This window comes from Pseudophryne corroboree, chromosome 4, assembly GCF_028390025.1.
Source record: "Pseudophryne corroboree isolate aPseCor3 chromosome 4, aPseCor3.hap2, whole genome shotgun sequence".
Classification (NCBI taxonomy): domain Eukaryota; kingdom Metazoa; phylum Chordata; class Amphibia; order Anura; family Myobatrachidae; genus Pseudophryne; species Pseudophryne corroboree.
Genome location: NC_086447.1, coordinates 491,851,576 through 491,879,304, shown reverse-complemented (window position 1 = coordinate 491,879,304; position 27,729 = coordinate 491,851,576). Strand labels below are relative to the sequence as shown.

The following is a 27,729-nucleotide window of genomic DNA, read 5'->3' as shown; positions in this document are numbered from 1 at the left end:
CCCCGGGTGGGGTTCAGAAAGTCACTGCCCCGGGTGGGGTTCAGAAAGTCTCAGCCCCGGGTGGGGTTCAGAGAGTCTCAGCCTCGAGTAAGGTCAATAGTGACCAGGTCCTAGCAAAGCACTCCAGTCAGTCAGATGAGAAGGAAACAGATCCTGACTCTGATATCTCAACATCCATAACCTTTGATGGGGACTTCGCCCAATTTCTGGCGCTTTTCAAACACTATTACACTATTATGTTGTCTAGACCATTTCTGGGCATCACTTCAGAAAACCTTGGGCTCTATCTGATTTATTCTTTTAGAGGAGAGCCTTCTGAGTGGGCAACCAGCCTAATGAAAGCTGAAGATCCCATTCTTCAGGATCCCCTAGCATTCTGTGATGCAATTGTTAAAAGATACGGTTCCAAAGAAATTGGTTCAGGTTCCTCTAAGTCACCCGTCTTGTCTGCTGAGAGTCCACCAAATACTGTAAACTCTGCACAAGAGTCCCAGCCCGATGTTTTGACTGCAGGATGTGCTTTTTTGACTTCTTCTTCTTCTAATAATAGTACTTTACCAGAAAGTTCAGCTCCCAAGGGTAAGAAACCTGTCTCTGATTTGAACGCAGCCTTGCTGGGTGGTACCATCAGTTCAGACAATGTTTGGGGAATTACCTTGGTCAGACCTAAAGAGCTTTGTAAAAAGAAGAAGAAGAAAAAGAAATAATTTTTTGACTCTTGCCTTGATTTAAAAAAAAAAAAAAAAAAAAGATTTTTTTTTCTCCTTGTCTTGTGTCCTGTGGCCACCGTTAGGGGGAGGGCACTGTTACAAGTTGTTGCTACAGCTTGTTTTTGTTTTCTTGTCTGTTAGACCAGTGTGTCAGGTTTTTGTGTTTTTTTGTATCCCTTGTTCTGGATAGTCTGAATTTTGGGGTCTTTTGACCCCTCCTCAAGGGGGGGGTAATGTTATGAGCCACGGCTGTGGCTCATTCCTGTTTTGCATTTTTGTTATGTATTTTATGTTATACTTCTGTTTATGTTCCCCGTGGGTGTCATGGGGTGCTCTGAGCTCACCCTTAAGGAGGGGATACTGTTATGAACCACAGGTAGTGGTTCATTTCTATTTTATGTTTATTTAGTTGTCTTGCATGCCAGGATTTCCCATTGCTCTGTTTTAGATTACTCTTGTCTGCTGCCGCTGGTGAGTCTGTGCAATTGCAGCTTGTTCCCATGTGTTCAGCCTCATCTGGCTGCTAATTGCATCTTGTCAGCTTGGAGTCCTGCAATAGGCCAGCTGCACTGGATTATTAATTAGGCCTCTCTGTTATATGCTGGCTGATTGCAGTTCGCAGATGCTGGTGATATTTCTGGGTTTTCAGTCTGCTTGAGTTCTGAGCTTGGTTCCTGCTAGTTCCTGAGCTTCCCGAATGCTGAATCTGTTTGCTGAAAGTGTTTCCAGTCCTGCTGTATCCGGTCGTTCCTGTTCTCAGTTGTCCTGTACTCGGAAGTCGTCATCTGTTCCTGGAGTCCTGACTGAGCACCTTTGAACATCCAGTGGTGTTCGTGAGTCACGGCGTAGCCGTGTGTTGCGGCTTGGGCCGCTTAATTATTTATCTTTTATTATTTGTGTTCCGGAGCTTTTGCGGAGGATTCCGCTCCCACAGATCCACTCTGGTATCCAGCGGTGCTGGGTAGGAGTACGGACTAGTGGATTTTGGTTGTCCTTTTCCCTGGCGGGTTACCGCACATACCTCAGGTTTAGTCAGTTAGCTTGTAGCCCCTGGCCTGGTTGTTTAGTCAGAGGGCCCCTTGTTATCACCCTGTCTCGGATTTCCCTTTGTCTCCCATTAAGACCTGAGGGGGCATCGGAGTTGGGCAGACATAATCCGCCCTTCAAACGCGGCTGCCATGGGCTCAAGCAACCATAGTCTCGCAGGGGATTTCTGACCACACGGGCGAGACAACGGAGTTAGGGCGCCAGGGGCTATTCCCTTTCCATTCCCCTTTCCCAGCATTACGTCCTGGTGCTCTGGACTCGCTTCATAACATCTCCCTTGTTCTGAGCACCAGGAACCTAACACCTGTACAATCGAGTCAGTATCTTCAGTTGTGTTTCTACAACAGAGAGCCTGATGGCACGGACCTTTAGCTATCAGGAATATCATCAGCCAGTGCTGGTCATCCAATGTAATGGGGAGCTCTCATTGCTAAGGCTGAGTTAATTAGAACAAGGAAGTAAAGGCGTTGTCTAGGAGAGTTTGATAAAGACCAGAGATAGTATGCCTCAGTATCCATAGGGACGAACATAAGTCAATGAAAGGGGTCAGTGTCCTGTAGAGGGTGTAATCTCTGGTTAATCCCAGCAGAAAGAGTTTAACTTTCAGGTATGTCCACTGTTCCCTAGCAGGGAGAGAGGGACAAAAACTAGAACATCCCACTCGAGTCCTCCAGCTGACCAATCCTGAGAGCACCCCCAATGCACCACCCTAAGGCTGGGTACATACTTGTACAACTGGCAGTCGGGCTGATAGTCGGACCGAATTCCCTTCGTCATGGACCATGCCCAATTGCCCATACACACCATCCTGATGTAATGAAGGACAGAACGATCACTGTTTCATCCTTCATTACAAAGCACCAGGTTGCATGCAATATCTTTCAGCTGGCCGTGCAGCACAGTCAACTGGAAGACGTAGCAAACGACCCATGGGAACACACAATTGTGTGTACTGTACGCACTAGCCGATATGCACGATTCGTCGTGCCAGTACGACAAATTGTGCCGATATCTGCCTAGTGTGTACCCTGCCTAATTGTGCCTTAGTGTGTAATCTTTGAATGAGTCTTGGGTTACATGCAATAGATGTCAACTGGGATATTAGAGTTAAGATTAGATTACTTGATCTGAGTCCTAATTCAGAGCTGTTATTTTGCATACAGATTTAGCAGTTTTTTTGCACGAAGCATGTGTTTGATCTGAGTATATGCAACTCTGAGCTACTACAGGCAATTCATAGAAAAAGTATGGTGTATTTTGCACAGGATTAATACATTTTGTGAAACCAACTAAAGAAAGACTCACAATAACAATCCCCTGCCCCCTCCAATACTAAAATTAAAAGCTTTATCACGGGGATGATTCTCCATCTTTTATGGTATCTCCAAGTAGGTTCTCCTGTACATCTTCCACGCTCCATCCAAAATTTACCATGGCCTCTATAAAAGCGAGGCCATTGAAATCATGTTCTCAAAGGCTTAAACATTCCTGAAAAGCGTTCTACTCTTCTGAGAGAACTTTACTCTGAAAAGTTTGACGTGGCTTTTGTGCAGGAGACACATTTTAAACAATACGCTGCCCCTCCCCTTAGAAACCAAAATTTTCCTCACCGGTTTTGTAGTGATAACCCTCTAGGTCAGGGCTGGCCAAACCAGTCCTCGAGATCTACCAACAGTTCACATTTTCCAGACCACCTAGCTGGTGCACAGGTGTAGTCATTATTAGGTAAGATGTGCTGCATTCATTCCTAACTGACAATTCCACAGATCTCCAGGAGGCCTGGAAAACATGAACTGTTGGTAGATCTCGAGGACCGGTTTGGCCAGCCCTGCTCTAGGTAAATCATTGGGTGTGGCTATACTCCTCTCTCGCCACCTAGTTATTTCAGATACTTCCCATCATGTTTTAGTGGCTGGTAGATGCCAGGTTTTAAAATGTAAGATTTTTGACCAAGTATATACCCTGGCTAATGTCTATTCGCCCAATCAACATCAAAGGAAATTTTTAACTAAGATTATGCGACTTTTAGAACCTTTGCGAGAGGGTTGTTTAATATTAGTGGGAGACTTTAATTGGACACTAGACCCCACTCTTGACTGTTCTACTAGGCCTCTGCACCACTCCTCCAGGGACCATCGTAGGGTACGTCAACTTTTACACGATAGTCAGTTAGTTGGTCTTTGGAGATTACACCACTCCACAGTTAAGGACTATACTTTTTTTTCTCTACCCCTCCTGCCTCTTACTCTCATCTTGATTTTTTTTTTTAGTGGACCATATACAACTGCAGTTTTTCACTGATAGTCGAATAGGTCAGATTACCTGGTCGGATCACGCTCCTATGTTTGCTTCCGTATGTCTCCCCACTGTTTTTGTAAAACCGTGGTCATGGAAATTCAATGAGACTTTGCTTCATGATACTCGACTGAAAGACTGCCTACTCCAGACTATCACTGACTACATCTCCCTTAACGATTTGCCCGATACGCCTGCTGTTATGATTTTGGAGGCACATAAATGTGTAGTTAGGGGTAAATGTATCCAATTGGGATCCCAGTTAAAAAAGGAAAGAGAGGCTCAGCGACGGCTGCTTTTGAACCGTATCCAATCTTCAGAACTGTCTCACAAACAGTCACTTGATGGACAGGTGCTGCGCGATCTCACCGAGGCAAGATTAGCTTTTAAAAAATGTATGCAAGAGAAAACTAAATTTGAATTACAGAGATATCGCCACAAATTCTATCTATGGGGTGATAAACCTAGCTCTATGTTGGCGAAAGCCCTGAAATCTCAACGCCAGAAGTCTTATGTGCACTCAGTCCAAGACCAAGGAGGGCGTATGGTACACACCTTTCCACAGATGGCAGGGGCCTTTCAAACTTACTTTATGGATCTCTATAATTCAAGAAAAGCCCAATCTCCATCTGATGTTCTTTCATCCGTGGAGGCAGTCAATGATGATCTCTCTTCTGTAGATTATCCTCAGTTATCTATTATCTAGAGATGATGTAGAGTTTCTTGAACGGTCCTTTGTTATCGAAGAATTGGAACTGGCCCTATCTGCCACTCTTCTTGGGAAGAGTCCAGGTCTGGACAGCTTCCCAGTGAGTTATTATAAGTCTTTCCAGTCATCCCTTATGCCACTGTTTTTGAAAGCATGTAATGCAATATCTTCTAAGACTGTGTTTCCTCCCCAATCGCTGGAGGTGCATATTTCTATAATTCCCAAGGAGGGGAAAGACCCCGCTCTCTGCTCCAGCTACCGACCTATCTCCTTACTAAATAATGACCTCAAACTCTATTCTAAAATGTTAGCTAATAGGCTGAATCACTTCTTGCCGACTTTGATCCATGGGGACCAGGTGGGCTTTGTGAGGGGAAAGGAAGCTAAGGATAATACCACGAAAATAATCGACCTTATTCATCACGCCGTGCATAACAGCGAGACTATGATCCTTTTGTCCACGGACGCGGAGAAGGCCTTCCATAGGATTAACTGGCAGTTCATGGAGGGTCTTCTTCGCCGTCTGGGACTGGGGCCATATTGCTTGCACAGGATACTTGCTCTTTATAACAATCCCTCTGCGCGAGTATGTGTTAATGGGGCTTTATCAGACCCATTTGTGATTCAGAATGGTACGCATCAGGGTTCCCCCTTATCTCCCCTTATTTTTGTTTTATGTATGGAGGCAGTGGCGAGGGCGATTCGTTCAAATGATCATGTTAGGGGTCTACAGCTTGGTGGCTCTGAATATAAGTTGGCCTTATTTGCCGATGATCTTCTTGCCACCATAACCGCCCCGGTGACCTCTCTCCCTGCTCTTATGCACGAATTCGATAGATTTAGTCATATCTCTGACTTCAAAATAAACTACGCAAAATCTGTAGAAATTAATATCTCGGCGCCCCCCTCTATGGTGAATAGCCTTTAAGGCTCATTCCCTTTCCTCTGGCATCCTACCCAGCTAAAATATTTAGGAATCCTGTTGTCTCCTAATACTGATTCCCTGTTTCAACTTAATTTTATTCCATTCCTGAAGAAAATGAAAGCAGACTTTCAGAATTGCTCCATATTGAAGCTATCCTGGTTGGGTAGATTGAATGTAATCAAAATGAGTGTTCTTCCTAAGGTTTTATACTTATTACAATCTCTACCGATTATCGTACCGTCTTCCTTCTTTAGGGATTAGCAGAGTATGGTGGGTCACTTTGTTTGGGGATCACTTGGGCCCCGCATATCTCGAGCCACTCTAATTAAAAGCAGAGCCCGAGGCGACCTTCAGCTGCCCTGCTTCCTAGCGTATTATCATGCCATTCACCTCGCTAGGATTGTTGAGATGTCCAGATCTTAGGGTATGAAACAATGGCCATGTATTGTGGGTCGCGCAGCTCCTGTTCCACCAGACGTCCTCCCATGGGTGTCAAGATGTACTCGCTTCACTCACCCCACTTTAAGCCCTACGCTACAATGCTGGCAAAAATATAAGAACCTCTCGAATTTTAAATCAAGACTTTCCTTATCTACACCTCTAGTTAATAACCCTGATTTCCCCCCAGGTATGCCACCATTTAGACTACCCTCCTGGTCGACTGCGGGTATTTCTAGTATTTACCATTTAGTCACTAGTACCGGCATTTGTTCCTTTGAAGTTCTTCAGCGGAAATATGACCTTACGACTAATTCCTTTTGGTTTTACTTACAGGTTAGGCATTTCATCCATTCTTTTGGGAAACATACTTTGACATACACCCACACTAAATTTGAAGCTCTTTGCCTGACTGCTAGCCCTCCTAGACATTTAATATCACTGCTGTATCGTCTGTGTGTCACTGTTATGGATGCTGGTCTTCCCTCTTATGTCTTGGCATGGCAAGGCGAGTTACTTAGAGACTTGACGGAGAATCAGTGGACCTGTATTTTTACTTTCACATTTGCTAGCACTTCTTCTCTTCAAGTGTTAGCTACTCAATATAAACTTTTAGCCCGTTGGTATAGATGTCCAGTACAGATGCATCCCAACTTACCTTCTACATGTTGGTGGTGCAATCAGGAATCGGGCACCCCTCTCCATATATGGTGGGGTTGCTCGGTTTTGCAGAGTTTTTGGCTAACAATACATGATGTTTGTTCAAAAATCACTGGCGTTACACTACCCAACACGCCTGAATTCTGGCTGTTTAACCTGATGGAGATACTATCTCAGTTTATAAAACCTTGCTCCTTCGGCATTTGATGAATGCCGCAAAAACAAGAATACCCTGTTACTGGAGAACCACTTCATGCCCTCCTATCTCCCGTTGGTTTCAGAGGCTTGATCATTATATGTTAATGGACGACTTGTCCTTTATGAAATCACCCTCGTTAAATTCTAGCGCTACTTGGAGAAACAGGTTGGCCTTTAAAACTACTCCTGATTATCAAGCCCATATAGCTCCCTCTTTACCTGTTACTCTGTGAACGTTATTGCGTGTTCCCTACTTCCCTCCCTATATCTCTTGTCTCTTTATCGCTATACTTATTGTTTTTTCTTTCCTTTCTTCTCAGTATTCTATTTATAGTTGTATTGATGATGACAGATTATATTTTGTTCTTATATTAACAAATGTATCTATGAATGTACGGTTATGGTCAATGGAATACTGATTGTTTCTTGTGTTTATCTGTTTCCAGTCTTGTTGGCCTCAATTGTTTGTCTTTTTGAACTAATAAAAACAGATTGTACTAAAAGCTTTATCAGTGTATGGTACTAGTGCATTGAAAAATAATATATAAAATTGTACTGACTGCTGTAAAATAGAGAACATTGGGGCAGGTGTATTAAAGCTGGAGAAGGCATAAAGAAGTGATAAAGCTGTGAAAAGTGCAAGGTGATAACGCACCAGCCAGTCGGCTCCAATGTGTAAATTGACAGTTATGAGCTGATTGGCTGGTGCATTATCAACTTGCAGTTATACTTTATCATTTCTTTATGCCTTCTCCAGGCTTAATACTGTACATCTGCCCCATTGTTCCTGGTGAAGCTGGCTCAGAGAAACTGTATGGCTCATGAGGTGCAACTTTTGCGCAGACACATACCAGTGGAATGGTTAAAAAAAGGCCCAAAATATCTACACATTGCATTCTAGTAATAGAAAAATGTCAGGGTCTCTTCAAAGCCCAGAGAATAACAGATTGTTTTAATTGTATCATATGTCCAGAATAGGATAGACTGCAGTGTACAGTAACATGGTTTTCAGGGATAAAATATACAAATTTGTTGTCCCTGGACATTGGCAACAATCGGTATCTGTTTACTATGTACACAAGTTATTTTTCACAGAGCTGCATAGGGACGACATAAGAAACTTTTTAAAACATGAATTCAGAATGCATTGATCTGTAAACATAAGGTATGCATTCAGATATCTTATTTTCATTAACAATTGTTACTGCTCTAAATTATCTAAAGATTTACAGAAAATTCTATTGAAGTAACTTTGGACTTTGCTTGAACCAGCGGGTTCAGGATTAGTGTACCAGATTGCCAGGAAATAGCAGGCCTCATTATTTTTCCTGGCAGACACAGTGAGGGTGAAATATCATGTATATTTATGTATAAACAGTTTTATGGATTACTTTGGACTTAGATGTGGCTCAGCAGCCCATTTGTTCTGAACTTCACTCAATTACTTTCACATCTTTCACGTCTGCCAGAAAAATGCTAACATTGTTAAAATTGTTTCACCTTAACTAATCGTTCCTGCATGATTCCATTGTTAACACTGGTTGGAAGCACAACAGAAAAATCTGTATGTGTGTGTGTGTGTGTGTGTGTGTGTGTGTGTGTGTATATGTATGTATATATATATATATATATGTATGTATGTATGTATATATATATATATATATATATATATATATATTGATAGAGTCAAATATCTACCTTTTAACATAAGCTATTTACTAATACCGTGAAGCCGTAATGGCCGCTAAACCACGTGCACGTGCTACGCACTTTGTACGCTATTTGCGTACAAAGAATTCGCACGTGGTACGCAAGTTACGTACACACGCTGCTCTGGGTGTACGGAATACACACAGTCAATAACCTTTTAAACCTTAAACACAGAGTATGCTTATACTGTAAACCTTAGTACTAAGATACTGTAATGATATAACACTGGTTAACCTTGTTATTTAAGCAAGCTGTTTGAGCGATTGAGATGCTCAGAAACCCTTAGTAATAAATGGTGAAACACACAATACTTGGTAAGGTTCCAACACCTTCTTAGATGATTTTAGTACGTAAAAGGGGAAAAAAACAGTTACAGCTTATACACTACAAACCTAACATTAATAGCTAAACAGAATAACATAAAAAGAAATATATACAATAGTGAACGATCGCAAACACAAATACACAGAGAGAGAGAATGAATGGCATACACAAAAGGTAACAAAGTGGCTGCAGAGAAATATACATACGTGAGAATGTTTCGCCGGCGCAACCTGAATTCAGTCCTCAGCTATCAAGGAGAAAGCCTTCAGAGTCTTGTGTGTCAAAGCCTATTGCAAGCTATATTTATTCACTAGCTCAAGACATACTACAATAGACACTGTGTGCTCTTTTTCCATTGGTTAGGGGGGTGGGACATGTCCTGCACCAGGGGCCATTGGTTATTTCAAGAAGTGGGTGATGACTAGGACTTGTTAGTATTCCAAATTCCTGTCTGTCTGGTTATATTGTGGAAAGCTATTGTTTTGGATCTTCCAAACAAACTCTGTCTCTGGGCTTTGTTTACCCCACTGTCCCCTCCTTCAGTTGAGACAATGACAACTCGGCACTCATTATTCTGGAGAGAAACCTGGCCCTATTCATAAACAAAGGTGTAAGCCCTCTTCATAAAATCTCAAAGCTTAGTGTAAATAAGGCCATTGAATTCAGTCTGTGGGAAAGAAATGACTGAATTCCATTCACTTACCCTGCACTTATTTGTAATTTATTTTAGATACAATTTATCTATTTTCTACTTCTGCGCATAACTATGCGCAGAATATGCGAATCTTTCCTAACTATCATAGGAATATTACCCTTAAAATACCTTACAGCTGGATACTAAACACCACCTTTCATCCTTTATCTGAGCCTTCCTAGCATGTAAAGAGGAATCTCTCTGTCCAAGAACCATTTAAACTTAACATACTTGCTGACGTTGTCTGGGGGAATATTAACTATAAAACACACTATATGAGTTAAATATGTTGCGATCGAGTCGCCCGCTAGATGCTCACAAACTCTACCGTAAATGCGCATACCACGCGCCAAAGCGCACGGCCGTAGAAGCTCCATTACGCTAAGTGCGAATATGCATACGCACAGCAGAGCATGTGCATGCGCAGCGGGCATGTGCATGGGGTTAGTACAAGGCATGTGAATCATGATATTTTTCCGACTTTGACAATATATATATATATATATATATATATATATATATATATAAGTTTCAAAGCATTACATGACCAGGGCCCAAGCTACCTGAAGCAGCTTCTGACCCCATACTGCCCCACTCGATTACTGCGATCTGTAGATGAAGGACTTTTAGCAGTACCTAGAATCTCCCGTAATTCATCTGGGGGTCGAGCTTTTAGTCATGTGGGTCCGACTCTATGGAACTCACTTCCCTGCACCGTGCGAGAGGCCCCAACTATAGAATCCTTCAAAAGTAGACTCAAGACTTTCCTGTTTACTCAAGCATTTCCATAATGTCCCTTTTAGTATCTCCATGCTTCTGTATTTTATGAAAATGTACTTCATTATTTTCTGTACTATATTATGCTAAGTATCTGTTAAGCGCCTTGAGTCCTATTGGAGAAAGAGCGCTATATAAATAAAATTATATATATATATATATATATATATATATATATATATATATATATATATATATAAAAGGTGATAGGGGTATTAGCGACCGACAGTGTCTAATGGCTAAAAAATAAATATGAAGAATCTAGCTGGATACGTTTCTTTATAAAAAAAATAACAATATTTCTCTAACGTCCTAAGTGGATGCTGGGGACTCCGTAAGGACCATGGGGAACAGCGGCTCCGCAGGAGACTGGGCACAACTATAAAGAAAGCTTTAGACTACAGGTGTGCACTGGCTCCTCCCACTATGACCCTCCTCCAGACTTCAGTTAGTATCTTGTGCCCGGCTGAGCTGGATGCACACTAGGGGCTCTCCTGAGCTCCTAGAAAGAAAGTATATTTAGGTTTTTTATTTTACAGTGAGATCTGCTGGCAACAGACTCACTGCAGCGAGGGACTAAGGGGAGAAGAAGCGAACCTACCTAACAGGTGGTAGTTTGGGCTTCTTAGGCTACTGGACACCATTAGCTCCAGAGGGATCGACCGCAGGATCCGACCTTGGTGTTCGTTCCCGGAGCCGCGCCGCCGTCCCCCTTACAGAGCCAGAAGCATGAAGAGGTCCGGAAAATCGGCGGCAGAAGACTTCGGTCTTCACCAAGGTAGCGCACAGCACTGCAGCTGTGCGCCATTGCTCCTCATGTACACCTCACACTCCGGTCACTGATGGGTGCAGGGCGCTGGGAGGGGGCGCCCTGAGGGCAATATATGACACCTTGGCTGGCAAATCTACATCATATATAGTCCTAGAGGCTATATAGATGTAAAAATACCCCTGCCAGTATTCCAGAAAAAGCGGGAGAAGTCCGCCGGAATAGGGGCGGGGCCATCTCCCTCAGCACACTGGCGCCAATTTTCCCTCACAGCTCCGCTGGAAGGAAGCTCCCTGGCTCTCCCCTGCAGTCTGCAAGCTACAGAAGGGTAAAAAAGAGAGGGGGGCACTAAATTTAGGCGCAGGATATATATATATAATATAAAATGCAGCTATAAGGGAAAACACTAATTTATAGTGGGATCCGTGTGTTATATAGCGCTCTGGTGTGTGCTGGCATACTCTCTCTCTGTCTCCCTCCCCAAAGGGCTTTGTGGGGTCCTGTCCTCTGTCAGAGCATTCCCTGTGTGTTTGCGGTGTGTCGGTACGGCTGTGTCGACATGTTTGATGAGGAGGCTTATGTGGAGGCGGAGCAGATGCCTGTAAATGTGATGTCACCCCCTGCGGGGTCGACACCTGAGTGGATGGTGCTGTGGAAGGAATTACGTGACAGTGTCGACTCCTTGCATAAAAGGTTTGACGACATACCAAATGTGGGACAGCCGGCTTCTCAGCCTGTGCCTGCCCAGGCGTCTCAAAAGCCATCAGGGGCTCTAAAACGCCCGCTACCTCAGATAGCAGACACAGATGTCGACACGGATACTGACTCCAGTGTCGACGACGATGAGACTAATGTAACTTCCAGTAGGGCCACACGTTACATGATTGAGGCAATGAAAAATGTGTTGCACATTTCTGATGTTACCCCCGGTACCACAAAAAAGGGTATTATGTTTGGAGAGAAAAAACTACCAGTAGCTTTTCCTCCATCTGAAGAGTTAAATGAAGTGTGAGAAGAAGCGTGGGCTTCCCCTGATAAGAAGCTGGTAATTTCTAAGAGGTTACTAATGGCGTACCCTTTCCCGCCAGAGGATAGGTCACGTTGGGAAACATCCCCTGGAGTGGATAAAGCGCTCACACGCTTGTCAAAGAAGGTGGCACTACCGTCTCCGGATACGGCTGCCCTGAAGGAATCTGCTGATAGAAAGCAGGAGGCTATCCTGAAATCTATATATACACACACAGGTGTTATACTGAGACCAGCTATTGCTTCAGCATGGATGTGCAGTGCTGCAGCTGCATGGTCAGATTCCCTGTCAGAAAATATTGATACCCTAGACAGGGACACTATATTGCTAACCGTAGAGCATATAAAAGACGCACTTTTATACATGAGGGATGCACAGAGGGATATTTGCCGGCTGGCATCAAAAATTAGTGCAATGTCCATTTCTGCCAGGAGAGGGTTATGGACTCGGCAGTGGACAGGTGATGCAGATTCCAAAAGGCACATGGAAGTTCTGCCTTATAAGGGTGAGGAGTTGTTCGGGGATGGTCTCTCGGACCTCGTTTCCACAGCAACAGCTGGGAAGTCTACATTTTTACCCCATGTTCCCTCACAGCCAAGGAAAGCACCGTATTATCAGGTACAGTCCTTTCGGCCCAATAGGGGCAAGCGGGTTAAAGGCGCGTCCTTTCTGCCCAGAGGCAGAGGTAGGGGGAAAAAGCTGCAGCATACAGCCAGTTCCCAGGAGCAAAAGTCCTCCCCCGCTTCCTCTAAGTCCACAGCATGACGCTGGGTCTCCACAGGCGGAGCCAGGTACGGTGGGGGCCCGTCTCAAATATTTCAGCAATCAGTGGGCTCGCTCACGAGTGGATCCCTGGATTTTTCAGATAGTATCTCAGGGGTACAAGCTGGAATTCGAGACGTCTCCCCCCCGCCGTTTCCTCAAATCTGCCTTGCCAACCACTCCCTCAGGCAGGGAGGCAGTGTTACAGGCAATTCACAAGCTGTATTCACAACAGGTGATAGTCAAGGTACCCCTACTTCAACAAGGACGGGGTTACTATTCCACAATGTTTGTGGTACCAAAACCGGACGGTTCGGTGAGACCCATTTTAAATTTGAAATCCTTGAACACATATATAAAAAAATTCAAGTTCAAGATGGAATCGCTCAGGGCGGTTATTGCAAGCCTGGACGAGGGGGATTACATGGTATCACTGGACATCAAGGATGCCTACCATCCTTACCAGGAGTACCTCAGATTTGTGGTACAGGATTGTCATTACCAATTCCAGACGTTGCCGTTCGGTCTATCCACGGCTCCGAGGGTCTTTACCAAGGTAATGGCCGAAATGATGATACTCCTTCGAAAGAAGGGAGTTTTAATTATCCCGTACTTGGACGATCTCCTGATAAAGGCGAGGTCCAGAGAGCAGTTGTTGGTCGGGGTAGCACTATCTCGGGAGGTGCTACAACAGCACGGCTGGATTCTAAACATTCAGCTGGTCCCTACGACACGTCTACTGTTCCTGGGGATGGTTCTGGACACAGAACAGAAAAAAGTGTTTCTCCCGGAGAAGAAGGCCAAGGAGCTGTCATCTCTAGTCAGAGGCCTCCTAAAACCAAAACAGGTGTCGGTGCATCACTGCACGCGGATCCTGGGAAAGATGGTAGCTTCCTACGAAGCAATTCCATTCGGCAGGTTTCATGCAAGAACTTTTCAGTGGGACCTGTTGGACAAGTGGTCCGGGTCGCATTTTCAGATGCATCGGCTGATAACCCTGTCTCCAAGGACAAGGGTGTCTCTGCTGTGGTGGCTGCAGAGTGCTCATCTTCGAGAGGGCCGCAGATTCGGCATACAGGACTGGGTCCTGGTGACCACGGATGCCAGCCTTCGAGGCTGGGGGGCAGTCACACAGGGAAGAAACTTCCAAGGACTATGGTCAAGTCAGGAGACTTCCCTGCACATAAATATTCTGGAACTGAGGGCCATTTACAATGCCCTAAGTCAGGCAAAAATTCTGCTTCAAAACCAGCCGGTACTGATCCAGTCAGACAACATCACGGCGGTCGCCCATGTAAACCGACAGGGCGGCACGAGAAGCAGGACTGCAATGGCAGAAGCCACAAGGATTCTCCGATGGGCGGAAAATCACGTGTTAGCACTGTCAGCAGTGTTCATTCCGGGAGTGGACAACTGGGAAGCAGACTTCCTCAGCAGGCACGACCTCCACCCGGGAAAGTGGGGACTTCATCCAGAAGTCTTTCAAATGATTGTAAACCGTTGGGAAAGGCCACAGGTGGACATGATGGCGTCCCGCCTCAACAAAAAGCTAGAAAAGTACTGCGCCAGGTCAAGGGACCCGCAGGCGATAGCTGTGGACGCTCTAGAGACACCGTGGGTGTACCGGTCGGTTTATGTGTTCCCTCCTCTTCCTCTCATACCAAAGGTACTGTGGATAATAAGGAGAAGAGGAGTAAGAACTATACTCATTGTTCCGGATTGGCCAAGAAGAGCTTGGTACCCGGAACTTCAAGAAATGATCTCAGAGGACCCATGGCCTCTACCGCTCAGACAAGACCTGCTGCAGCAGGGGCCCTGTCTGTTCCAAGACTTACCGCGGCTGCGTTTGACGGCATGGCGGTTGAACACCGGATCCTGAAGGAAAAGGGCATTCCGGAGGAAGTCATTCCTACGCTGATTAAAGCTAGGAAAGAAGTAACCGCAAACCATTATCACCGCATATGGCGAAAATATGTTGCGTGGTGTGAGGCCAGGAAGGCCCCAACGGAGGAATTTCAGCTGGGCCGTTTCCTGCACTTCCTACAGTCAGGGGTGACTATGGGCCTTAAATTGGGTTCCATTAAGGTCCAGATTTCGGCTCTATCTATTTTCTTCCAGAGAGAACTGGCTTCACTACCTGAAGTTCAGACTTTTGTTAAGGGAGTGCTGCATATTCAGCCCCCTTTTGTGCCTCCAGTGGCACCTTGGGATCTCAACGTGGTGTTGGATTTCCTAAAGTCACATTGGTTTGAGCCACTGAAAACCGTGGATTTGAAATATCTCACGTGGAAAGTGGTCATGTTGTTGGCCTTAGCTTCGGCCAGGCGTGTATCAGAATTGGCGGCTTTGTCATGTAAAAGCCCTTATCTGATTTCCTATATGGATAGGGCAGAATTGAGGACTCGTCCCCAGTTTCTCCCCAAAGTGGTATCAGCGTTTCATCTGAACCAACCTATCGTGGTGCCTGCGGCTACAAAGGACTTGGAGGCTTCCAAGTTGTTGGACGTAGTCAGGGCCCTGAAAATCTATGTTTCCAGGACAGCTGGAGTCAGAAAGACTGACTCGCTCTTTATCCTGTATGCGCCCAACAAGTTGGGTGCACCTGCTTCAAAGCAGACTATTGCTCGCTGGATCTGTAGTACGATTCAGCTTGCACATTCTGCGGCTGGACTGCCGCATCCTAAATCGGTGAAAGCCCATTCCACAAGGAAGGTGGGCTCTTCTTGGGTGGCTGCCCGAGGGGTCTCGGCTCTTCAACTTTGCCGAGCAGCTACTTGGTCGGGGTCAAACACGTTTGCTAAATTCTACAAGTTTGACACCCTGGCTGAGGAGGACCTAGAGTTTGCCCATTCGGTGCTGCAGAGTCATCCGCACTCTCCCGCCCGTTTGGGAGCTTTGGTATAATCCCCATGGTCCTTACGGAGTCCCCAGCATCCACTTAGGACGTTAGAGAAAATAAGAATTTACTCACCGGTAATTCTATTTCTCGTAGTCCGTAGTGGATGCTGGGCGCCCATCCCAAGTGCGGATTGTCTGCAATACTTGTATATAGTTATTGCTTAACTAAAGGGTTATTGTTGAGCCATCTGTTGAGAGGCTCAGTTGTTATCATACTGTTAACTGGGTATTGTATCACGAGTTATACGGTGTGATTGGTGTGGCTGGTATGAGTCTTACCCGGGATTCAAAATCCTTCCTTATTGTGTCAGCTCTTCCGGGCACAGTATCCTAACTGAAGTCTAGAGGAGGGTCATAGTGGGAGGAGCCAGTGCACACCAGTAGTCTAAAGCTTTCTTTATAGTTGTGCCCAGTCTCCTGCGGAGCCGCTGTTCCCCATGGTCCTTACGGAGTCCCCAGCATCCACTACGGACTACGAGAAATAGAATTACCGGTGAGTAAATTCTTATTATTTATTTATACAAGAGATAATTAAAAAAGGCGGGCTAAAAAATCATAGGCATGAGATGTTAATAGAACTACATAAAAGTAAAGCTAAAAATGCACAAAATACTGACAATAAAAAACTAAAAGCGTAAATACTTTTAGGATAAGAAAATAGTGCTTATCTTAAGAAATGGAGGGTCAATTGAGGTACACCCAACGCGTTTCGTCCATCAGACTTCATCAAGGGGCCCCTACAACGCCTGGGTATGCTCCTGATGAGGTGCTCCTTGCACAAAGGCGGAGGTAGCGGTTCTGCTGCTGGGTTGTTGCCCTCCTGCGGCCTCCTCCACGTCTCCTGATGTACTGGCCTGTTTCCTGGTAGCGCCTCCATGCTCTGGACACTACGCTGACAGACACGGCAAATCTTCTTGCCACAGCTCGCATTGATGTGCCATCCTGGATGAGCTGCACTATCTGAGCCACTTGTGTGGGTTGTAGACTCCGTCTCATGCTACCACTAGAGTGAAAGCACCACCAGCTTTCAAAAGTGACCAAAACATCAGCCAGAAAGCATAGGAGCTGAGAAGTGGTCTGTGGTCACCACCTGCAGAACCACTCTATTATTGGGCGTGTCTTGCTAATTGCCTATAATTTCCACCTGTTGTCTATTCCATTTGTACAACAGCATGTGAAATTGATGGTCAATCAGTGTTGCTTCCTAAGTGAACAGTTTGATTTCACAGAAGTGTGATTCACTTGGAGTTACATTGTGTTGTTTAAGTGTTCCTTTTATTTTTTTGAGCAGTGTGTATGTGTATATATACAGTATATATATATATATATATATATATATATTTTTTTTTTATTTTTTTTTACTGAAACCAGTACAATTGTACAAGTTTAACATTTCAGCTTATGCATAAGTAGTAATACTTTCACACCAAGCATTTGAGGTGTGTGTCTGTGTGAAAGAGTCAAGTTGGGTAACATTGGCGGGGTCTGTAATCCTGGTTATGACCAGGGTTATTCCCTGGACTGATTTGAATATGCTACGGTGTAAAAGTGGCGACCCAAGTTACTTGATTGGGTTATGTTAAAAGGAGCTCAGGGAGCTCCTTTATTGTCATTAATAATTTTTATTGAGTTTATGCAATGTAAGAATACTCGAAACATAACAAAAACAACACATAAATGGGAAGGGATACAGAGAAGGAAATAGGGGTGCAGGCAGGGAATCATATATTAGAAATAGCATAGAAATTAACATAAAATCCAAAAAAGATTATCAAGGGTTCTTGAGGAGCGTCAGGGCACCATTCCCATCAATAACACATTTGTGCCACTTAAACCATTTCACTAATGGGGAGGAGGCCAAAAAGGAGTAAGGCAATCGTAGGGTTTCCATTTAATAAGCATAATGGATTTATGTGGATCTTGGGACAGCCCCAAAAAACGTGATAAACATCCCCCCCTTGTGAGCAATTCCAGCAACTATATTTCAACTGAGAGGGCCATATCAAAAGTAACTTTGCTGGGGTAAAATATAGGCTATGAAGCAGCTTAAACTGCATTTCCAAGTGATTGTAACATTTAAATAATCGGTGAGATGTAAATAAAAAAATAAGGGATACCATTGTTGGGTTGTTAATGTTACTTGAGGTCGGATTACCACTGCAACTGTGCCCTAGTTTTAACCACTTCTCCTGCTTCCAGGGAGAATATGTACCAGAAATGTATAGCCTCCTGGAGTTAGTACTGGAGATTTTGGTGAAAACGGCAGGTGGGTTACAGCTGCATCAGACCATCCTAATGGAATTATGCTGGAGTGGCAGGTGTGTTCGAGTGAGTGAGCTCCTTTATTAATATCCCATTTACATCGAGGCATGGACCCAGGAATAACCCTGGTCATGATCAGTGTCACTGAGCTGGGGGCACCAAACACGGGTAAACCCAATTCATATGCCACATGTGGACTCACGGCATGTCTGCATTTCCATGGAGACAGACGGGGGAGCGGCCAAACCAGAGAGCCAGAACGGGAAAGTGGCCAGACCACGTATGACAGGACCAACCCACCAGCACATTATCCCTTCTGGCATCTATACACTTTTATGTATGTAGCGATCACACTCTGCTGTATGTAGCGATCACAGTCGGATATATGTAGCTATCGATGTATGTAGCTATCACAGTTAAAATACTTCTATCACACGTGTTGCCTTCAGATTCAGGTTTTCAGATAATGGCTGCTTCTGCATTTGTATTCTTTTGCATATTACTGTAAAACCCAAATCAAAATAAGGTCACATAGCTATATATTTACCATACGTTAGCAAAATGCTAACAGAAAAATAAATAAAATTGTTGAATCAATGTGTAATGTCACAGGTTGTTAGCATGTCATTTGCTGAAATGCCACTGTTTAAGAAAAATCTCGGAGTTGTAGAACATTTTTAGCTCATTTATGTTCTGAATTTTCAAACAACTGATGATATCTTAAAAACCTGATTATATTGATGATTAGGGTTGGGTATGTTTGTAGGGGGAGGTATTGTGACCGGCCGTCTCCTGACCACCGGTCACATAACTACAGCCCAATGTTTATACTACTAAGAAATGTTATATTGTATATGTGTTCTTAATTTTCATATGTAATCTTTAATTTGCAGTCTGATCTCCTGATACGATGAGGGAACATAACAGGTGGCCTTAGCCTGATTCTTATAACTCGACCTGTCATCTTGCATGACAAATGTTTTTGTTTTTCTCAAACATGGATGCCTGCCATCATTTTAATATGATCTTCGTCTCTTTTTAATAAATGATGACAGCGTCACACAAGTAATGTGAACCCTCTGGTGCTAGTATTACGACAGGGTGGAAAACTGACCTACCCTTTATCTGGTCTCTTAATCTCACTAAGGCACTAAAGGGGGGGTACTCACGGAGTGATTGCTGCTTAAAATCTAAGCAATCTGACCAGATTGCTTAGATTTTAAGCAGCAATAGCGATGCATCGCTATCGCTGGTGCTAGACAGGCCAATCTAGCAGGACGCTCACTTCACCCGCTGGGTGAAACGAGCCCCCCCCCCCCCCCCCGTCTCCCCCCGCGCGCTCAGCACACATCGCGCTGTGCTGAGCGGGTGGAGAGATGTGTGCTGAGCGTGTGGGGGAAGACGGGGGGGGGGGGGTAGCGCTCATTTCACCCAGCGGGTGAAATGAGCGACCTGCTAGATAGGCCAATCTAGCACCAGCGATAGTGATGTGCGGGGCTGCGCATCGCTATCGCTGTAGGGGTACACACAGAGCAATCATGCTTAAAATCTAATCTAGTAAGATTGCTTAGATTATCACTCCGTGAGTACCCCCCTTAAGTGACTGAAGCGACAGAAGGGGGCTGGTTGGCGTTAGAGAGACACTAGGGGAGGGGGGGGGGGGGGGGCTGGAGAGAAACAAGGGGACTGACTGAAGCTGGAGAGACAGAGATATGATGCGATTCTATGACAATTGAATCATATTGGCTCTGCTCCCTCCTCCCAGATGCGCAAATCGTGGCATACCACCGCTGGGATGCAGGGCTCCAGTCGTGGGCAGCGAACCACTGGTCAGCTAAAACATTTGTTCCATCAAGGGGGGGTTTCTGGGTATTCAGTACACCCTCACATGTGCCACTGAACTTAAAGCATGTCTTACAGTATATGGTCCCATAACAAACAGGTGTTTAACATCTAAATTTCCATGAGGTGGACACAGGTGTCTGGGTTCAGTATATTAGGTCACCTGTGACCATGTGACATTCATATTGTCAAAATGAGAATGCTGAAATGTTTATCATGGCAAAATAAACCATGTCGACACTTAGAAATGTGCCTCTCCAGCCTGCCAGGGTCTGTCCAAGTCCAGCCAGCCCTCGGTGTCTCACCAGCCATCCAGTATCTCTCCAGCTCCAGCCAGTCCTCTTCTTTCTCCAGTCCTCTAGTTTCTCTTTAGCTCCAGCCAGCCCCCAGTAGCTCTCCAGCTCTAGTCAGCCCCATTCTGTCTCTCCAGCTCCAGCCAGTTCCTTTGAGTCCCAGTGTATCTGTAGCTCCAGCCAGCTCCCATCTGCCTCAAGTCAATAAATATCTCTCAAGCTCCAGCCAGCCTATGTATCACCCTGTTGCCAGACCTGCTCCTTGCTGCCTTTCTGACAGCTGGCACATGGAGGAAAATGCTTCCATTGCCTCCAAGAGTTATGCCACTCTTTCTTCTGCAGCCACATATATAGATCAGTCAGCAGATGTCTACACAAATAGGCTGATAGCATTAATCTGTCGTCAGCATTTATAAGCATGCATGCCCGACAAAGACACATGAGCCTGTTTTTGGGGACAACATAAGTAAGTGTAATACAACTTAGCTAGAGGGTGGAATTCATGAATAATAAGTATCTAACATGATAATACACACACACGTGTATGCCTGCCACTTTGATGGGATAATGTGAGTACCTATTATGGTGGTTTTATCCATTTTTTAATCATAAAATATTGTACTTATTTTTCTCCTCATCTCCAGAGTGGGAAGACGACCAATAATGTGGATCACAAGCTCATGCCAGTTCATATTCGGTGTTGTTGTGGCATTTACCTTCGACTACTACAGCTTTGTCGTTGTTCGTTTTTTCCTGGCCACGGTGTGTTTATATTTTATTATATGTTACAGTAAACCAAATTCTACAAGTAAAAAAACTAGGTAATTAGAGCCTGAATAATCAAATGTTGTATATTTTGCTAGTAATAGGTTGGGCAATAATTAGAGATACAAACTGCTCAGAAGATACTGCTTACTCATTACACCATTTATGTTGTGCTTTATCTGTGCATGTTCCTGTTTGTACACATTTCCCAATTGATTGATTTCTGAGAACTTTGCACACAGTTCATCATGAAAACCTAAAATATCACCCCCAATACTGAGGTTATAAGCAATACTTTTGTAGAAAAGAGACTTTCACCACCATACAAATTGGAGAACCATTTAAGTCTTCAGCTCTGTCAATCTCCTGTCGCTTGTCTCTCACTTAATCTAATTTGTATATTTGCACTTTTTGTCTGTGTCTGGAGCACAAGTGTGACTAGATCATCATCCATACAGAATTCACCAAGCCACCAGTAATCTACAGCAAACATTTTCCACTTTGATAAAGACTCCGGTCCTGATTTTGAGGTGGGAGAAAAAAAACAAAAAAAAAAGAAGCAACTGTGTACTGGACAAGCCATGTTTGGGGTGTAAATAATTTTTTTTTGTAAGACTTTATTTTTACTGAGCAATTTATATTTCAGCTTTGACACACCACCAATCCCAAATGTAAAGTTATTTTTATTATTAAAGGCCATGGTGCGTGATCGTGCTCCAATCACCTATTGCAGTGTAAAACTGTGCTGGGGGCTTGGGTCTTTGGACCCTCTTCTCCCCAACCCCTCAGAGTCTTCAGATCCCCATCACCATAGCTGAGGTTCCCTTTGACATTCCCAACCAGAGCGAAAGGAGGGCATGGGTCTATGGGTTTCCCTCCGCAGCATGGCTCGGGGGCACCCCTTTCTCCCCAAGGATGTCTGAAGCATTATCCTGGAGAACAGATTCTTCAGCAGTCCTCAGAAGGAAAGAGGCTCAGATGACTTGGGAGAGGGCGGCCCATAAAGGTCTACGTGCAACACACACACAAATCATAAAAAGTGCAACGGTCACCGTTCTTGCACATGTGCAGACCCACAAACATCGTAGATATACATAAACAATTGGGTTTATGTACATCTCTGATAGTTACTTGTGCTTTTCTCTAACGTCCTAGTGGATGCTGGGGACTCCGTAAGGACCATGGGGAATAGACGGGCTCCGCAGGAGACAGGGCACTCTAAGAAAGAATTAGGTCTACTGGTGTGCACTGGCTCCTCCCTCTATGCCCCTCCTCCAGACCTCAGTTAGAATCTGTGCCCGGTCAGAGCTGGGTGCACTTTAGTGAGCTCTCCTGAGCTTGCTAGATAGAAAGTATTTTGTTAGGTTTTTTATTTTCAGAGAGATCTGCTGGCAACAGACTCTCTGCTATGTGGGACTGAGGGGAGAGAAGCAAACCTACTAACTGCGGATAGGTCGTGCTTCTTAGGCTACTGGACACCATTAGCTCCAGAGGGATCGAACACAGGAACTCACCCTTGGTCGTCCGATCCCGGAGCCGCGCCGCCGTCCCCCTCGCAGAGCCAGAAGCAGAAGCTGGCGAGAGAAGCAAGAAGACTTCAAAATCGGCGGCAGTAGACTTCTGTCTTCATATGAGGTAGCGCACAGCACTGCAGCTGTGCGCCATTGCTCCCACATTACACCCACACACTCCGGTCACTGTAGGGTGCAGGGCGCAGGGGGGGGGGGCGCCCTGGGCAGCAATTAGAGACCTCTTGGCAAAGTGGGCATATATACAGTTGGGCACTGTATATATGCATGAGCCCCCGCCATTATTTTACACAAAATCGCGGGACAGAAGCCCGCCACTGAGGGGGCGGGGCTTCTTCCTCAGCACTCACCAGCGTCATTTTCTCTCCACAGCTCCGCTGAGAGGAAGCTCCCCAGGCTCTCACCTGCAGAAGCATGATAGAAGAGGGTGAAAAAGAGAGGGGGGGGGCACATAAATTTGGCGTAAAAACAAGCTACTGGGTTAACACTACGTTACTGTGTTATTCCTGGGTTAATAGCGCTGGGGTGTGTGCTGGCATACTCTCTCTCTGTCTCTCCAAAGGGCCTTGTGGGGGAACTGTCTTCAAATAGAGCATCCCCTGTGTGTGGTGTGTCGGTACGTGTGTGTCGACATGTCTGAGGTAAAAGGCTCCCCTAAGGAGGAGATGGAGCTAATATGTGTGTGAGAGGGTGTCTCCGTCGACAACGCCGACACCTGTTTGGATATGTGTAAGTGCTAAGTTGAATTTATTGCACAAAAGATTAGAGAACAGACAGGAAATCTACCCAGGTCTGTCCCTATGGCGCAGAGACCTTCAGAGTCTCACAATGCTCACTACCCAAAATAATAGACACTGATATCGACACGGAGTTTGACTCCAGTGTCGACTACGATAATGCAAAGTTACAGCCAAAATGGCAGAAAAGTATTCAATATATGATTATTGTAATAAAGATGATTTGCATATCACTGATGACTCATCTGTCCCTGACACAAGGGTACACATTTTAAAGGGAAGAAAGCTGAGGTAAATTTCCCTCCTCTCATGAGGAAAAAGAGCGGGAATCTCCAGACAAGAGACTGCTGCTTCCCACAAAGAATTCTCAGGCAGTATCCTTTCCCCACTAGGGCCAGGATATGATGGGAATCTTCCCCTAGGGTGTCACGTTTGCCCAAAAGATAGCCCTGATTTAACAACTATCCTCAGGGATCCATCAGATAGCGTGCACAATTTGATACACTACTCAGACCGGCGATTGTGTCAGCATGGGTTTATAGCGCTGTGGCAGCGTGGACAGGTACCTTATCAGCAGAAATTGAGACCCTAGTATGTGTGTGTATATATACTGCTTGACGTATCCTGTAGAATATGCAATAGACAGATGATGCCAACTTAAGTGGCATATGGAAGGCTGAGGATTGTGTGGAGAAGGGTTCTCGGACCTGGTCTCCACAGCTATAGCTGGTAATTCTGATATTTTGCCTTATATTCCTGCACAGCCTAAGAAAGCACGTCATTATCAACTGCAGCCTTTCGAACAAAGAAACAAGAAAGTCCGAGGTGCGTCCTTTCTTGCCAGAGGCGGGGGCAGAGGAAACCAGCTGCACAACACAGCTAGTTCCCAGGAACAGAAGTCCTCCCCGGCCTCTACGAAAATCCAGGCGGAGCTAGGCCCGGTGGGGGCACGCCTTCATAAGTTCAGCCACAAGTGGGTTCACTCCCTGTTAGATCCCTGGGCAATAGATATTGTGTCTCAGGGATACAAGCTGGACTTTGAGAAGATGCCTCCTCACTGAAGGCCCTGCCGGCTTCCTCCCCCGAGAGGGAAACAGGGTTAACTGCAATTCACAAATTGTATCCTCCACAGGTGGTGGTCAAGGTTCCACTCCTTTAACAAGGAGGGGGTTATTATTCGACCATGTTGTAGTCCCGAAACCAGATGGTTCGGTCAGACCCATATTGAATTTAAAATCCCTGAACATATACTTGAAAAGTTCAAGTTCAAGATGGAATCGCTTAGAGTGGTCATCGCAAGGGAGGGGGATTTTATGGTGTCTCTGGACATAAAGGATGCTTACCTTCATGTCCTCGTTTATCCACCTCATCAGGAGTACCTCAGATTTGTGGTACAGGATTGTCATTACCAATTCCAGACGTTGCCGTTTGGTCTGTCCACGGCACCGAGAATACTTACCAAGGTAATGGCAGTAATGATGGTGCTCCTGCGAAAGCAAGGAGTCACAATTATCCCATACTTGGACGATCTCCTCATAAAAGCGAGGTCCAGAGAGCAGTTGCTGATTAGTGTAGCACGCTCTCGGGAAGTGTTACAACAGCACGGCTGGATTCTGAATATTCCAAAGTCGCAGCTGATTCCTACGACGCGTCTGCCCTTCCTGGGCATGATTCTGGACACAGACCAGAAGAAGGTTTTTCTCCCGACGGAGAAGGCTCAGGAACTCATGACACTGGTCAGAGACCTCTTAAAACCAAAACAGGTGTCGGTGCATCACTGCACGAGAGTCCTGGGAAATATGGTGGCGTCATACGAGGCCATTCCCTTCGGCAGGTTCCATGCGAGGACCTTTTCAATGGGATCTGTTGGACAAGTGGTCCGGATCGCATCTACAGATGCATCGGCTGATCACCCTATCCCCCAGGGCCAGGGTGTCCCTTCTGTGGTGGCTGCAGAGTGCTCACCTTCTCGAGGGCCACAGGTTCGGCATACAGGACTGGATCCTGGTGACCACGGATGCAAGCCTCCGAGGGTGGGGGGCAGTCACTCAGGGAAGAAACTTCCAGGGGCTGTGTTCCAGTCAGGAGACTTGTCTGCACATCAATATCCTGGAACTAAGGGCCATATACAACGCCCTGAGTCAAGCGAAGCCTCTGCTTCGCAACCAACCGGTGCTGATTCAGTCAGACAACATCACCGCAGTGGCTCATGTAAACTGCCAGGGCGGCACAAGAAGCAGGGTGGCGATGGCAGAAGCCACCAGAATTCTTCGCTGGGCGGAGAATCACGTGCAAGCACTGTCAGCAGTGTTCATTCCGGGAGTGGACAACTGGGAAGCAGACTTCCTCAGCAGGCACGACCTCCACCCGGGAGAGTGGGGACTTCATCAAGAAGTCTTCACACAGATTACAAATCGATGGGAACTGCCACAGGTGGACATGATGGCATCCCGCCTAAACAAAAACTACAAAGGTATTGCGCCAGGTCAAGAGACCCTCAGGCGGTATCTGTGGACGCTCTAGTGACACCGTGGGTGTTCCAGTCGGTTTATGTGTTTCCTCCTCTTCCTCTCATACCCAAGGTGCTGAGAATCGTAAGGAAAAGAGGAGTGAGAACAATACTCATTGTTCCAGATTGGCCAAGAAGGACTTGGTATCCGGAACTGCAAGAAATGCTCACAGAGGACCCATGGCCTCTGCCTCTCAGACAGGATCTGTTGCAACAGGGGCCCTGTCTGTTCCAAGACTTACCGCGGCTGCGTTTGACGGCATGGCGGTTGAACGCCGGATCCTAGCGGAGAAAGGCATTCCGGATGAAGTTATTCCTACGCTGATAAAGGCTAGGAAAGACGTGACCGCAAAACATTATCACCGTATATGGCGAAAATATGTTGCTTGGTGTGAGGCCAGGAAGGCCCCTACAGAGGAATTCCAGCTGGGCCGTTTCCTTCACTTCCTACAGTCGGGAGTGACTATGGGCTTAAAATTAGGGTCCATCAAGGTCCAGATTTCGGCCCTATCCATTTTCTTTCAAAAGGAACTGGCTTCTCTTCCTGAAGTTCAGACGTTTGTAAAGGGAGTGCTGCATATTTAGCCCCCTTTTGTGCCACCAGTGGCACCTTGGGATCTTAACGTGGTGTTGAGTTTCCTGAAATCTCACTGGTTTGAGCCACTTAAGACCGTGGAGTTAAAATATCTCACGTGGAAAGTGGTCATGCTATTGGCCTTAGCTTCGGCTAGGCGTGTGTCAGGGGCTTTTACATGAGAAAGCCGCCAATTCTATCTGGTTTTCCATATGGACAGGGCAGAATTACGGACTCGTCCGCAATTTCTGCCGAAGGTGGTGTCATCTTTTCATTTGAACCAACCTATTGTGGTGCCTGCGGCTACTCGTGACTTAGAGGATTCCAAGTTACTAGATGTAGTCAGGGCTTTGAAGATTTATGTAGCCAGAACGGCTGGAGTCAGGAAAACTGACTCGCTGTTTATCCTGTATGCATCCAACAAGCTGGGTGCTCCTGCTTCAAAGCAAACTATTGCTCGCTGGATCTGTAACACGATTCAGCAGGCTCATTCTGCGGCTGGATTGCCGCCTCCAAAATCAGTAAAGGCCCATTCCACAAGGAAGGTGGGCTCTTCTTGGGCGGCTGCCCGAGGGGTCTCGGCATTACAGCTTTGCCGAGCAGCTACTTGGTCGGGTTCAAACACTTTTGCAAAATTCTACAAGTTTGATACCCTGGCTGAGGAGGACCTTGTGTTTGCTCATTCGGTGCTGCAGAGTCATCCGCACTCTCCCGCCCGTTTGGGAGCTTTGGTATAATCCCCATGGTCCTTACGGAGTCCCCAGCATCCACTAGGACGTTAGAGAAAATAAGATTTTACTCACCGGTAAATCTATTTCTCGTAGTGGATGCTGGGCGCCCCTCCCAAGTGTGGACTTCTTCTGCAATACTTGTGTATAGTTATTGCTTAAATAAGGGTTATGTTATGTTTGCATCAGGGTGTCTGATGCTCTGTTATTGTTCATACTGTTAACTGGGTAAGTGTATCACGAGTTATACGGTGTGATTGGTGTGGCTGGTATGAGTCTTACCCTGGATTCCAAAATCCTTTCCTTGTACTGTCAGCTCTTCCGGGCACAGTTTCCTTAACTGAGGTCTGGAGGAGGGACATAGAGGGATGAGCCAGTGCACACCAGTAGACCTAATTCTTTCTTAGAGTGCCCTGTCTCCTGCGGAGCCCGTCTATTCCCCATGGTCCTTACGGAGTCCCCAGCATCCACTACGGACTACGAGAAATAGATTTACCGGTGAGTAAAATCTTATTTTTTCTGCCTTACTCACACATCAGAATCAGGC

The 27,729-nt window shown here is 45.6% G+C and overlaps 1 protein-coding gene across 2 annotated transcripts in view; it reads left to right on the top strand.

Annotated features, from left to right (window-relative positions):
* The window catches only part of SLC22A16 (solute carrier family 22 member 16), a 196,006-nt gene that overhangs the window by 117,894 nt on the left and 50,383 nt on the right, over nt 1-27,729 (top strand). For both annotated transcript variants that reach the window (XM_063917133.1, XM_063917134.1), the window contains one exon: nt 20,985-21,102. In XM_063917133.1, coding sequence (XP_063773203.1) covers nt 20,985-21,102 — 118 coding nt within the window. The remainder of the gene's footprint in view (nt 1-20,984; nt 21,103-27,729) is intronic.